Source organism: Peromyscus leucopus, chromosome 10 (genome assembly GCF_004664715.2).
Source record: "Peromyscus leucopus breed LL Stock chromosome 10, UCI_PerLeu_2.1, whole genome shotgun sequence".
In the NCBI taxonomy this organism is placed as follows: domain Eukaryota; kingdom Metazoa; phylum Chordata; class Mammalia; order Rodentia; family Cricetidae; genus Peromyscus; species Peromyscus leucopus.
The window spans coordinates 2,208,896-2,222,824 of record NC_051071.1 but is presented as its reverse complement, the minus strand read 5'-3'; the positions used below and the strand labels follow the sequence as shown (position 1 = coordinate 2,222,824).

Below are 13,929 nucleotides of genomic sequence, written 5' to 3'. Positions count from 1 at the left end.
CTCTTGATTCATTTTGTGCCTCTCATAGCGTTAATGAGAAGGGCTAAATAATTAAAAAGAGAATGATAATAAAACTCAACAGCAAGCATTTATTGATCACTCTCTACTTGAATGAACTTAATTCTAGAAATGAGTCCACAGCTCGTCCCAGCCTGGGAACTTCTGGAGGGTGGGGCCAAGCTGACTAGCCAGGCCAGCCAGCGCTCAAGGGACAGGCTCTCAGCGTTACTCCAACTTCTGTTTCCCAGGCACGTGGCTCTGACCTCACCCACCCAGTCCAGGACTCTTCTGTCAGTCCAACCATGTTGCCTTGTAGATCTCAACTTAGAGAAGAAAACCTATAGGGCCCAAACCCTGGCCGTGCCTTTCCCTGATAGCCCTCCTCACTTTCAGAAGTCGGAGTTCAAATCTCAGATTCCCCTTCAACTTGCACATCCGGGAGTGTCCCTGGATGATCTCTAACTGCCCACCATCTAAACCCTTCACCAAATCGTCCCACAGGGAGGGTCGGGGAGCAGCCTTATGAGTCGAGTCATTCGGTGAACCTCTCCCAGAGCCGGGTGAAGCATAAGCACTCCACAATCACTGAGTGAGAGAATAGATGGATGGAGGAAGATAGAGAATGCTCCCTATTCACAGAACCCCAGAAGGAGAAATGAGGTTTAAATTCATCTTACAGGTCCCTTAGCAGCAGCTGCAGCAACTTACTTCCCCTCTCAGAACCTGACTCTGGCTTTCTGGACCTGAGAGACTCCTCCGGAGTCCAGAGGCTATGCTGGCCAGCCCTGGCCTAGCGTATAACCTCTCTGAACCTCTTGTAGGATAAAGCGGGGGAGGGGCCGTTGCAGTCCCCAGAACCTGGTGGCAATGGGCCCTAGCACTCGCCCTCGCGCTGCCCAAACCCTAGGTCTCCAAGGGCCCCGCCCCCCACGTCCGGCCCACGCGCCCCGAGGGTACCTGGCCATTGTCCCGACCGAGTGGCAGGTCGCGGGGCGCAGGGCACCGGATGCGCAACGCCGGCGGTCTGTCATCACGATCGCCTGGCGAGCTGACGGCAGAGCCAGAGGGCTCACTCACATCGCTGGCCGTGTCCTCGCTGCCGCCGGGGCACGGCAGGCCCACGGCGTCGGACCGGCCAGCGCTGCGTGGCGTGCGCGCGGAGCCGCGGCGGCCCACGCTGTAGGCGTCGAAGTCGATGGTCTTGTTCTCGTAGGCGCCCTCCACAGCGGCGAACATGCCGCCGTACTTCTGGCGCGGGGTCTGCGCTGCGCTGCCCGGCCGCGCCAGGTACACCGGCAGGTCGTCCTCGGTGTTCCACGCGCGCCGCCGTTCCGCCATCCCCGTCCTCGCCGGGCAGCCCTTGCCACCTCTGGCTCCGCGCTGCGCGCCTCGGTGCGGGCCCGCGGCGGCCCAAGCGCGACTGCGGTGGGGCAGGGAGGGAGGGAGGGAGGAAGGACTGGGGCGTGGCCCACGAGGGGCGGGGTCTGGGCGGGGCGGGGGCGGGGCCTGCAGTGACCGAGGCCGCCGCCACCGCCAGCTACAAAGGACCGCGGGGGCGGGGACCGCGGCCGGGGCGGGGAGGGTGGTGACGTTCTGGAGCCGCAGCGCGGAGGGCGGGCGGCCCAGCCGCAGTGCCCTCCACACACCCGGCTCTCCGCCTCCTAGAGCGCTGGGCGCGGACAGAGACGGGGTGGGGGCGATGCGCGCGCGCGCACACCACACACACACACACACACACACACACACACACTCACACACACTCGGTGAAGCTTCACATCACACAGGAGAGTTGCACAGGCAAGCTGGTACATACCCAAGTCAGATACCTTGGCACTCCTTCCAGACAGTGGCACACCATGGACGGACACACACACACACACACACACACACACCAGAGAGTCTCACTGTCAGGTAACCCCACATGACAAAAATTAGAAGCTAAATGAACTTAATGCACAGTCAGAGGCATACACATCCAGCTCCCCATTGGTTCACTCACCACTACTTCACTGATTGCCTAATAGGGTCTGGGACTAGTAGTGCGGAGGACTGGGCTAACAGTATAATGAAATCCCTGTTCTCAAGGGCCGACCTTCTGAGGGGAAATGATACAAGAATGTAGCCTGCAGAACTCAGGAACAGAGGTCCCTACTGCACAGCAAGGGGGCCATGTTAGTATTAACTCGCAAATGCTTGTACATGAACCAATGACCCATCTGCATACTGGATGCACACTCCAACGACACCTCAGGATGGAGAATTTCCACCCATTTCCAAAGGCAAATTCACAAAGCTCCTCCACACATACTGGCCTGTAGACTGCTGGCAGGGAACCCACACACATCCCCCACCAGACATAAGGGAAGTGGGAAGAACTCTCAAACAGAAACGCTTTGGAGGCAGACACCCAGGAACAGACACACACAGAGCAAGCAATCATCCAGACAGACAACATCCTCCCTCTATGAGTAACTCCTGCATCCTGAGTACAGTCCACTCTAGCTATGCCTGGAGCTCGATGCCTGGAGATTTAGGCGCTTTTCTAACCAGGCAGAAGTATGAAGACTTGGGGTTTCCCTTCTCAGAGGCCAGGCAACAGTCACAGTGCCCTCATTTATTTGTGACTTTCTAGTCCCCGGGGGCCTAGGAATCTCAGCTGTCCTTTTTGGACGGAAGGCTCGCAAGCTGCCAGCCCCCTAGGCAGACAAGTCCAAACTGGCAGTCAGGCTTGGTGGGAAGCAGTAGGAAGCTCCATTCAGCAGCTGTCCTTCCCTTGGCTTCCCTGAGCTGGGAGCTGTCCCTTCAGCACCACAGCAAAGGTCACAGAACTCTGAACAACCTTGGCGAACCCCGGATGGACAGGACAATGAACATGACTGTTGAGATAACGACCTCTATCACATAGGGTCTACATCAGCTGACACCTGGAGCAAGCTAGTCTGTGCTGCAAGTAGGGCCCTTCAGTTGTGGGATTAAGGAACCAGGAGAAGCAAACGGCTGCCCGGCTGCCTGGGACTTCATGATCATCCGTGGGCAGTGGGCAGTTGGAAAGTTCCTTCCTTCCTCCCCTCACCCATACTTGACAGGGACTAATGCTGGGGACACAGAAAAGTATTTATAAAGCCCTTGCCCTCAGTAAGTGTCTATTCTACAGTCAACATTTTGGGGGACACAGTCCCTCTAGATTTACCAATGGTGATGGAAATCTTATTGCTTGGTAGGGAAATCTCGGGCCGGGAGCGATGGCTTAGAAACTAAAAGCACCTGCCACCTTGCAGAGGACCTAGATGGGTTCTCAGCACCCATGTCAGGTGGCTCACAAATGCCTGTAACTACAGCTCCAGGAGCTCCTACGCCATCCATTTCTCTGGTCCCTGTGGGCACACACACACACACACACACACACACACAGAGAGAGAGAGAGAGAGAGAGAGAGAGAGAGAGAGAGAGAGAGAGAGAGATGCACACATACCACACATCACACAAGCACATACACAGAAGAAGAAAGGAAGGGGCTGGAGAGAGAACTCGGCAGTTAAGAGCGCTCACTGCTCTTGCTTGCTCCTAACACTGACACGGAACCTCACAAACATCTGTACCCTCAGTTCCAGGGGACGTGACACCCTCTTTGGGCCTCCGTGGTAAGGTGCATGTGCTGCACATAAACTCATGACGATTCACACACATATACAAATAAATAGATTTTTAAGAAAGAAAAAGAAAGCTCTTTTCCCATTTCTTCATGAGAAAGAGCCAGCCCAATCTGTGGAGCTAGAGGGTGTGATGGGAGGAAGCACTAAGTTTAGGCAGAAGCAAGGAAAATCAGCTTCCACTCACCAAGTGTTTACCACCTGCCTGGGGCACCCTACCAACAGGAATGCTCTGTGCGCCCCCCCACCCCCAACCCCCCGCAAGCCTGAAGATACTATTTTAGCCTCATTTTCCAGATTAGGAAAATGTGGCTGAGAGATTAAATCCTTTGCCTAGAGGCGCAGATGGCAAGGAGACGGTCGGGATGTTAAAACATAGTCTCCTGCTGAGGCTGCATTCTAACCATCATCAGCCCTTGCTCTCCCCAAAATGTCTGACTGGGGAGAGGAGAGAGAAAAGAATGAGGGAAGGATAGTCAGGAGAGTATGGACGTGGAGGTTAGACTTGTCCTCAGTGTAACCTTGGGCAGTGGTCACCCAGCACAGCTTTGGGGCATCACTGTGTGGTCACTGTCTGGGCCAGTCACCTTCTCCTCCCTCCCTCGCAGAGGGGAACATCCAGTACTCACATCGTTCATTCTTTGTGTGCTGGTGAATGCTCTACCATACCCACCATTGGCTCCTCAGCCATGCCAGTGGCAATCTTGCCACCTCCACCTTCAGGCTGTTGTGCTGAGGAGGCCACACTGTAAACCTACCACCCATGTTCTCCAAGTAGGAAAGAGGTTGAGACTCCCTCTAGTCAGACTTGTTAGAGGCCTTCCCACAGCATCTCTTCAATCAAAGCCAGTAAGGTAAGTGGAGCAGAGAATCAGAGGCAGAAAACAGAGGCAGGAACTGAGCTAAAAATGTACCAGTAGATGTCAGGGAGCCAGGGACAGTGGCTGGCAGATGGCCACAGACATCCAGGATGCTGGATCAAGCCTATCCTGTAGCAGACAGCTGTGACCTCTCCATCCTCCAAAGAAAAAGTTGTCCTCAATTAACTACACCATAAATGTGAGAAGACCCAACCTTGAGCTCACTCTTGAGTCTGTGAAGCCTTCCAGGGTACTAGCAGAAAGGGACACTTCAAGAGTGTAGCAGAGGAAACAAGTCCAACTCCAAATATTTCATTTACACAAAACAAATACAAAAAGTACAATTTATCAAAGGAATGTTTTGTTGAGCATAGTAACACACATCTTTAATCCCAGCACTAGGGAGGCAGAAGACATTTGGGTCTCTGTGAGTTTGAGGCCATCCTGGTCTACATAATATGTTTCAGGCCAGCCAGACCTACACAGTGAGACCCTGTTTGGGGAGGAAAAAAGAATATTTTCAGAAAATGGAATTACAGTTTGTTGTCAGAGGTATATTGCTCTTTGTAAGTCTTCTAGACAAAGTCATGTGCTCATCTGAGACATGAGATGTTCAGAATGGGTGGGGAAGCTTCCTGTGGTGTGTCAGACACATGCATCTATGCCAGTGTGAGTCACAGATCCAGAGTACTGGATGCCCTCTCCTTCTGCTGCTCCCACCCAGAATACACAGTGTAGAAGAAAGCTGCTCCATGATGCTCATACAATCTCTGGGACCTGTGTGCTAACCCACATGCCAAATGAGGATTTGGGGTGTGCTTAAATGAAAGATCTGGAGATGGAGAGAATGTGGTAGAATATCTGGATGGTGCCATCCAAGTGGAAATATGAACAAGAGAATGAGGGACAAAATGAGATGGTAATGTAACAACAGAAGCAGAGAGTTCAAGCTACAGTTCTGCCCTTGATGCATGAGGAACCACAAGCCAAGCCCGGCAGGCAGCCTCTAGATGCAGGAAAAGAAAAGAAGATATATTCTTCTATGGGAGCCGAAAGAAATGCATTCTGCCAACACAAGTTGATGTTGAGACCCACTTCAGACTCTGGCTGCCAGAACTGAAAAATCAGCGAGTGTTGTGGGGCGGGACCTCACACCTAAAATCTCGGGAGGTAGAGGCAGGAGGACTTTGGGTCTATAAATAAAAGAAGAGGTGTTGGCTTTTGCCCGTAGTCTTTTGGCAATAAGAAATTAACATGGTAGAAAGGATATTGTCCCATTGTTCGTACTGAGTAGATTGGACTCACAAGAAAATAGTTTATTCCCCACCAGAAACAGAGAGTCCTGAACCCACTGTCTTCTTATATTAGACCAGGCCTTAAGTAACAAACCCATCACCAAATACTAAAAGGAAAAAAAAAAACTCTATTATGAAAAAAGCATATGTTTTAATGTACAAAATTACACAAAGTATACATTTCACTAACATAGAAAAATACTTCTGGGTAACAAGAGAATATCCTGCTCTAATTTACACAAGACTGAATTGTCATTAGAAATCTTGATGGGGCAACTTAGCCTGAGTCACACAGGTCTGAGTGGTGATGGGAAGGGCTGACAAACAGCAATCACTCTGTTCACCACACTGCAGGCAGGGTGCTATGGGACAGCCACTGCCAATCACTCAGTGAGGGTCCTGTTGGATAACACCCAACAGGACCGGGCTCTATATGTCACTGGACCACACCCCTGTGGACCAGAGTGGCTCACTGGTAGAGGGACATGATGGGCCTGCCAAAATTTTGACCTTGGGTTTGGTAAGCTGGCTATGGAAGAGTCCTTTTAGATTCCAGCATGGGCTGTAAGGTTATTGTGTGCCTGCGACCTAGTTGGAATGCGCACAATCTCCCAAGTGCTACTGCGCTTCACAGCTGTTCTGTGATTTCTGCTCCCTCCCAGTTCTCGCCTCAAAGGACTGAGAAGGCCAGGGGCTCTCTTCGTCACCCCAGCCAATGATTCCTACCTGCTTCTCTCATGGGCCATGAAAAGCTGATTGGGAAAAACCTAAGCTTTAGTCCTAGGTCAAGGGGGTAGCCTGTGCTCTGACTTGCTCAAGGTGTCTCCAGATAGCTCGCCTTCGAGGGAGTGACAGAAGTCCCTGGCATCCATCAACATTCTTTGAGTGTTTTCAGAAACATGCACTAACCCTCACACCCTCACACTGTTGCCCTGGAGAGGCTGAGAGAGCCAGTCTGAGCTTGCACAGCTGGTTGGTGGCCCTGCCAGAGTTCAAGCCCAGGGTGTGCATCTGGCCCCTCATTTACCTTCCTACCTCTGCTGGCCTTGTACTTGCCCCAGTGAAGACTCTAAGTGAGAATTATACTTGACCTAGCTTCCACTTCCCCCACCACCTCCAAAGTCATGTTTACAAACACTGCATTGTATTACTTCAGGCAGAAATGAAAACAATTTACAGAATTGAAATCAAGTTTTCAGCCATGTTTGATAATCTCATTCATTCTTCGCTTCCCTTTTGCTCAGCACATAAAGACACCATAAGGCCACCCTTTGTCATAGAAGCAACCACCAAAATAAAAAAAAATAAAAAACAACTATGCTTTTGAAGAAAGCCTTATTCTTGTGGCTGGGTTCAGTCTTTCCATGATGCCAGAGTCAGATTGCGGGGCGTCCAGGATTTATGAAATCAGAGCATGAGTGAAGATCAGATGAAACAAAGAAAATTCTGCCCTTCAATCTCACAGTGCACTGACTTAGTCCAAACAGCCTTGGGTTCAAGGTATGAATGAACTTTTTCATTACATGGACAAGGAAGCTAAATATGTCATCAAACTCCTGGGATTTCCCCCTCTCTGCCTCTATAAGGCACCAGAGAATCTCAACGTACACCGATCAGGGGTACACTTGGCCAGTGGCACCAATTCAGGAGAGAAATCCACTCTGTCTATTGAGCAATTGGTAGATTTGCCTCTCACGGTACTTCTAGCCCAGAAGAATTCAGGATGCAAAGAATTTGCCAGAGGTACATTTCAACCCCTGGATTTTCAGATAGTTCTGCAGCGATTGGCCACCAGGACCCCATCATCAGGGCTTGTCACAGGGAAGTGAAGGCCATCTCTCGCTGTGTGTTCTGGCTTCAGAAGGAGCCCCAGCAGTCACGTTACCAAACTGCCTTGTGGTCACAAATATTCCAAAGACGGGAACTTCCTACCTGCACAGTTCTGTCCCAGTGGAGAGTAAAAATCAATACAATAGAGCCCAGGGGAAGCCCACAGCGTCATCCGGGAACTTAGTGCAGGGAAGGACAGGGGGAAGAGACTTTGGGTCCACTGTCTGAAAGTGGAGAGTTATCTCCCCAGCTGCCTCTCTCAGTTTCACCTTCTAGACCCTCCACTTGGAATCCAACACAAGCCATGAATCTCTTTCAAGCAGCTCAGAGCTTATAGGAGAAACCGCCCCTGAAATGACACACTTCACTCAACTATCTGCTGAGCAGAGGGAGCCCAGGGCACTCTTGTGTGAGACCTGGGTCCTCATCCTCTGCAGTGATGGGGAACCAGACTCACAGATGAATCTCATCACGAAATGGCTCGTGAACATTTTGATAAGACAGTTTCACATAGCCCAAGCTAGCCTTGAACTCTGGATCCTCCTCTCTCCACCTCCCCAGTGCTAGGTGCAAGGATTACAGCATGTAACAACACACCCTACTCGACTCGTGGTATCTTTTGTTTTGTTCTTGAGTACCTGTGTTTCTCAGGCTGGCCTCAAACTTGCTATGTAGCTGAAGGTAAGCTGAACTTCTGGGCCTCCTGCCCCCCCTACCCCAAATGCTGGGATCACAGTAGTTCACCAGCACAACCAGGGTATACGATGCTGGGGATGGGACCCAGGGCCTTACACATGCTTGCCAAGCACTCTACCAGCCGAGCTACATCTTCAACATCATGATTCATGAACTTCTGATCAGTTCTGCTGATCTGAACACTAGGGAGGTAGGGAGAGGCCGATTCAAACCTCAGTCATGCAAGACCAGTCCAAAAGTAAGAGTTCCAAGCTATTTCAGGACTCTGGACTTCCCAAGCAGGATCCCACACATGAACTCCACAGAAAAGGAGGACTCGAACTCAGACTCAGTGTTAAATGATGCCATTCACATTGAAACCCACAAGAATATCAATCGCATCTTCGATCAGAAGCAGCTGCACTCTGGCACTGCTGGGCAGTAGTCCACAAGAGATCAGAACCAGGTTCAGTCCCATCTGGGGTCCCTTTGCCAATGGTGTCCCACTTTAAGTAGTCTGGGCTTCAGGGAGGAAGGGTGTTTATAGTGAGTCCTATTCTTTCTCCGGCTTCCACAGTGGCTGTATCTGGGTCTACCATCTCAATCCCTACACTGCTGACCTGCTGGGAAAGGACAAGGACATGACCACCCTGAGCCTGCCACCCATTTCAGGCTGCAGAGCTATGCGTCTCGGCTGCTGCCACACCTCCAGCGTACCTATTTTAAGCATACTGCCTCGCAGTTCAGGGGAAAACGTTGCCATGCCAACTCTCTGGCTGTTGTTAGTCATACTCTATGAATGTGTAGTACAGCCATCTGACAGGCAATCCTTCTCAGTCCAGGGACATTTTCCAAATCATCTCCAGGCAGACAGATCATGCTTACAACACACACAGTAGGTACACCATAAAGGCATACCAAAGTAATGACCTGAACAAAGTGTCTGCACTGTGTTCTAGCCTGCAAAGTGCTTTCCGTACGCAGCCTGCTCATCGGTGCCCCCCAGCAGATGCTGGTGTGGGTGGGTGTGTTAGAACCCAGACTGCCAGGTGAGGAAATGGGGTAGCATGTGTCTTCCGTGTCAGAGCTTCAGACTGCTCACTGCAGCCTTGTTGCTCTGGCTTTAAATCTCTTTTGTCCCTCCTCTGCCAGGTGGTCTCTGTCTTCTAGCTAGCACATGAAAGTCAAGCAGCACCAATCTGGTCTATTTCCACAGAATGTAAGTTGACAAAAGGCTTTTCCATCTGTGTCCCATCTCATCCAAAGCCCAAAGGGGAAGAGGCTGGACTCTGCTGGGTCCACGTCTGACCTCAAAGGATCCCCTATGTGTGGTCCAAGGGTACCTCCAGTTAGGGGGTACCTCATATGTCTCCATCCAGGCTTTGGAAAGGAGGAAGAAATAGCATCAGTGTTGAGCGGGAAGAGAGACCAGTGGGACACCAGGACAAGCAGACCATCAAGAACTTGGCCCAGGAAGAAAAGAAGCCCCCATCCAGCCATGGATGTGACTTGAAGGCAAAGCCAGGGAAAAGGACTATTCAAAAGGAGTATGCAGCAGAACCACTGAAGGCTGGCCGCAGTGGACTCCTGCTGCAGGAACCCAGGGTTAGCTTGGCTCTTTGTCAATGCTATTGGTTGGATGAATAAATAAAATGTGGAAAGCATTAAGTCACAGCATCAAGTGCCTGTGAGTTCTGGAGTGAACCAACAGGAACCGAAGGCCACCTGTACTGTGCACTCCTCCTTGTGGTAGAAGTATTGAAAGAACTGTATTTTAGAGAGAAGGTCTCATTGTGTAGCCCTGGCTGGTCTAGAACTCACTTCAGACTAACAGAGATCCACCTGCCTCTACCTCTCAAATGCCAGGATAAAGATATGTGCCACCATGCCTAGCACAGGCTTTGCTGATCTTGAACTATGAGCCAAGATAGAGGATAGAACTTCTAATTCTATCCTCCTGGTACTGAGAAGACTATGCAGATGACCAGGAGGATGCCCACTACAGGCTGGTTTGAAATCAGGCAGGCAAATTCAAAGCCAGGGTGCTCCCTAGACTTCGTGGCTCTTTCTGGGGAAAATGATTGGGAGACTCAGATGTGGCCTCACTGACTGGAAAGCAACAAATATGGAGCACCTGGTGTAAGTCAAGTTCATTTCCCACAGGCCTCATGGGTCCTGGGAGTAGACCTAGGGTGTGCAAGCCTCCTTTCCCACTTTACAGCACAGGAAAAGAGTCCCCGTCTACGCACACCCAGCCTCCAGGCTGGGCCTGAGCTGTTATTAGCACTTTCCAAGTGCACTTCAGTCGCTAAACACTTCAACCTCTGTCTCTGCTCCTCCGGGCTGCCAGAGAAAGGACTCTTCCTCCAATGTTCCCTCACCAGACAGAATTGAGACTCAGGTAGCTCAGGGCTTTGCCCTGGGGGTGGGGATGGGCAGTATGGGGTCTAGTCTGTCCCAGGGAGCATGGTGGCATCACTCCCTGCCTGGGGCACAGACTGAGGCTCTGACCCTTTCTGATATCTACACTGCCACTAACATGTACAGTGGTGAGGGACCGCCACTGAATCACAGTAAGATGGCGGCCAGCTGGCCTTTGCAGTGGGTTGAGAATAGGCTATTCCCAAGGCACCAGGACAGGTGCTTGCCACTGGAGAACAGCAGAGCAACCTCACACAGCTCCCACAGTGGTCAAGAAGACAAGGGGTTAAGGGAGCGAAATGGCCAGATCCCACAGTTTCCTGGAAAACTCAAATGTCCTGACTTCCTAGGAAAAGTCTTGGGTTTTAAATGTTACTAATTCCAAATTTATATATGTATATATGTGTATATCAGCATATGTGCGTGCTCATCTTCACAGCACCATCCCTCACTACATTCAAAAGGTAGCAGAAATCCAAGCGTCACTGCTGGGTAAGAGGACAAACAATGTTGTCAATACGTAACTTAGCATAACTTAGCATGGACAGACTCTGAACATGTCATATGGAATCCAAGAAGCTAGTCACAGGATACATATTACATGAGGTCCCTAGGGCAATCAGACAAGAGAGACATGTAGTCAGGGGAGAAATGGGGTTGCCGGGGTCTGGGAAAAGAGGAAAAGGAGCTAGTGTGTAACAGACACAGGGTTTCAGTTGAGATGACAGAAGAGCTCTGGAGACTGTAAAGGTGATGGCTTCAGAGCACTGAGTGTGTGGATGAGCAGTGACCCGGATGGTTGAGATAGTCAAGACACTAAGTTTATACTCTGTACCTTCCACCTAATCAAAATCACAAGTCACAGAGACGTGTTTTTGACCAGACCCTCCAAGAATAGCCTGTGTCTGCTAGAGTCTCTGTTTGAGCACATAGGTTATGACACCTCTCTGCTACTCCTCCCTCACTGACTAAAGCCCCAGGTTCTTCCCAAGCCCAAGATACCCTTGCTGAATCCACCCATCTCCTACCATCTACTTGGACACACAGTAGCAAGGCCAGGAGCTGCTCCTGGAGGATTATCCAAGCCTAATCTTGGTTGTCCTGTTTCTCCTGGGGTTGCTTAGATCTCAAATGGTCCTATTGGATACCCATCTGCCAGAATGAGCCAGCCCCATCACCTTTGAACTTGAAGGGAAATGCCCCACCCACACAAGGAAGCGAAGTCCCTAGATGAGGACACAGAAACAGGACAAGGCATTGGTATGGGTTGCTTGCTTGGGATGCTGTGACTACCTAGGGGACAAGTGGAGGACACAGTTGTTAGAAGTGGCCTGTGCTTGGATAAGCAGCTCTCTTCCCTCCTCCTGGAAGCAGGGAGGCTACCTGGAGTCTTCCCAGTAGCCAGAACCTGATCCTTGGGAGAAACCAGCAACAGGAGCTCATAACCAGGAGGGACTGAGCCATGATGCCAGGATAGACTGCAGACTGGGCACTGTTACAGCTGCCGGTGAACTGGAAAGCCTGTGGGTGCATCCGCTACACAAGTGAGGACCTGAGGACCCTGGAGGCCAAGGAATAGCCTAAAGGTCACCAGCAAGGTAGGACCAGAGTCAGATGTCTGGATCCCCTGTGGAGTTCTCTCCTTACTAGACTAGGGTGCTTAATACTGAGTCTGTTTCCTTTGAGAACCTGATGACAGCTGGGGGTCTCTCCCTAGACAATTCCTGGGACTGGCGAGACCTCCATTCAGCCTGGGACTCTGTAGAACCTCCATGATGTCCAGATCGTCACCAAGGTCACCTTACAACCATCCCCTGTGGGCTCTGTCACCCACCGCAGGTGGAAGAGACATCAGTGATACTGTGTGTGCTTCGAGGCAGCAAGTCCTGAATGACGTCAGGGAGGTGAGCAGAAGATAGTTCACAAACTCCAAGTTGCTCCAAAACACGAGCCACCATCCTGAAGTGTCAGGGTGACTTGCCAGCTTTGGTACCATCATACATGACTGTCAGATAGACAGAAAGACTCCCAAGCAGGCTAAGAAGGAGACATTGAAAAAGTGAAGTTGTTTGTGCAAATGACACAGCCAGCCTGGGGACCCCAAATCCCAGGATCCTGCCATTGCTCCATGGCAATTCTGAGGGCTTCTGGGGCTCTCACTGGTCTTGTGCAGACAGAAACATCCCCTCACGATGACTGGGGTAGGGGGTGGTGACGTGGCTTGTAACTCAGCTCTTGAAAGGACCGTAAATCACAAGGCCACCTCTGTTCCACTGGTCATCTGGGACAGCCATTCATCTTTTCCAGCGTGATGTGCCTGATGGTTCTGTCTTCTTTCCTGCAACAGGGAAAGCAGGAAGATGAGTCTCTGAAGGGAGCAGGTCACCCATGTGGCTACACAGAGAGCTGTCCAGATGGTCCAGCCTTCGGGTTGCCGGGGGCTTGCCCTGTATCTCCACGTGCACAGGGCCTACAGGACAACTCTCCAGCTGCTCCCTCTAGGAAAAGAAGCTGCTTAGTGTTTCCAGAGAGCAGCCTCTTTATTGGGGTGTCTGTGAGCCATGAGTGCCATATGGAAGTGTCACGTGACCAAGTCTGGTGCACACAGGCTTTCTAGTGTTCATGAGGCCTTCATAGAGGCCAATGGTCCAAAGAAGGTTGGAGAACTGACAGAAGGAAGAGAGAAACAGGGTCTTAGGGATGTGTTTACTGCTTTGTCAGCAGAGTTACCACACCCTAGCCTCTGTCAGGCTCAGAAGTTACAGACTGCCCTGTGGTGGTTCCAGTGAGCTGGAGGGGACCGAGAGAGGTGTGCACATCTCAGCTGTAACTGAAGCAGGACAGTTACTGCCAGTGCCAGGAAGGAACCGTGGAGGTAGCATAGCAGGAACGTGAATGAGAGAAGACTGCCAGGCAGTCTGTACTAGGGTCTTGTGGAGAGAAGCCAGTAAGGTGAGAACAGAGAACAGAGGGGCTGTGTGCCATGAGGAGGGAGGGATGTTGGGGGAGCCCCATCACAGGCCTGGACATGATGAGGATTCAGAAAGGAAGGAAAAATAAGAAAGGTAGCTATGGGGCTGGGGGAATGCCTGAAGACGCTGATATCTGAGCAGGCTATCAGAGACCTATAGGATAGGAGTCTTTCTAGGCAGAGAACACACAAGAGGCAGGAGACAGTGCGAACTGGGTGGGTTTGGG

At 51.2% G+C, this 13,929-nt stretch overlaps 2 protein-coding genes across 2 annotated transcripts in view; both read right to left on the bottom strand.

Annotated features, from left to right (window-relative positions):
• Crmp1 (collapsin response mediator protein 1) overlaps positions 1-1,429 on the bottom strand; it is a 58,168-nt gene extending 56,739 nt beyond the window's left edge. The window contains exon 1 of the mRNA XM_028882354.2: positions 958-1,429. Coding sequence (XP_028738187.1) covers positions 958-1,338 — 381 coding nt within the window. The 5' untranslated portion in view covers positions 1,339-1,429. The remainder of the gene's footprint in view (positions 1-957) is intronic.
• Positions 1,430-5,805: 4,376 nt separating this feature from the next.
• Positions 5,806-13,929, bottom strand: part of C10H4orf50 (chromosome 10 C4orf50 homolog) — a 92,041-nt gene continuing 83,917 nt past the window's right edge. Inside the window, exon 13 of the mRNA XM_028882348.2 lies at positions 5,806-13,069. Within this exon, the coding sequence (XP_028738181.1) occupies positions 12,983-13,069 (87 nt within the window). The 3' untranslated portion in view covers positions 5,806-12,982. The remainder of the gene's footprint in view (positions 13,070-13,929) is intronic.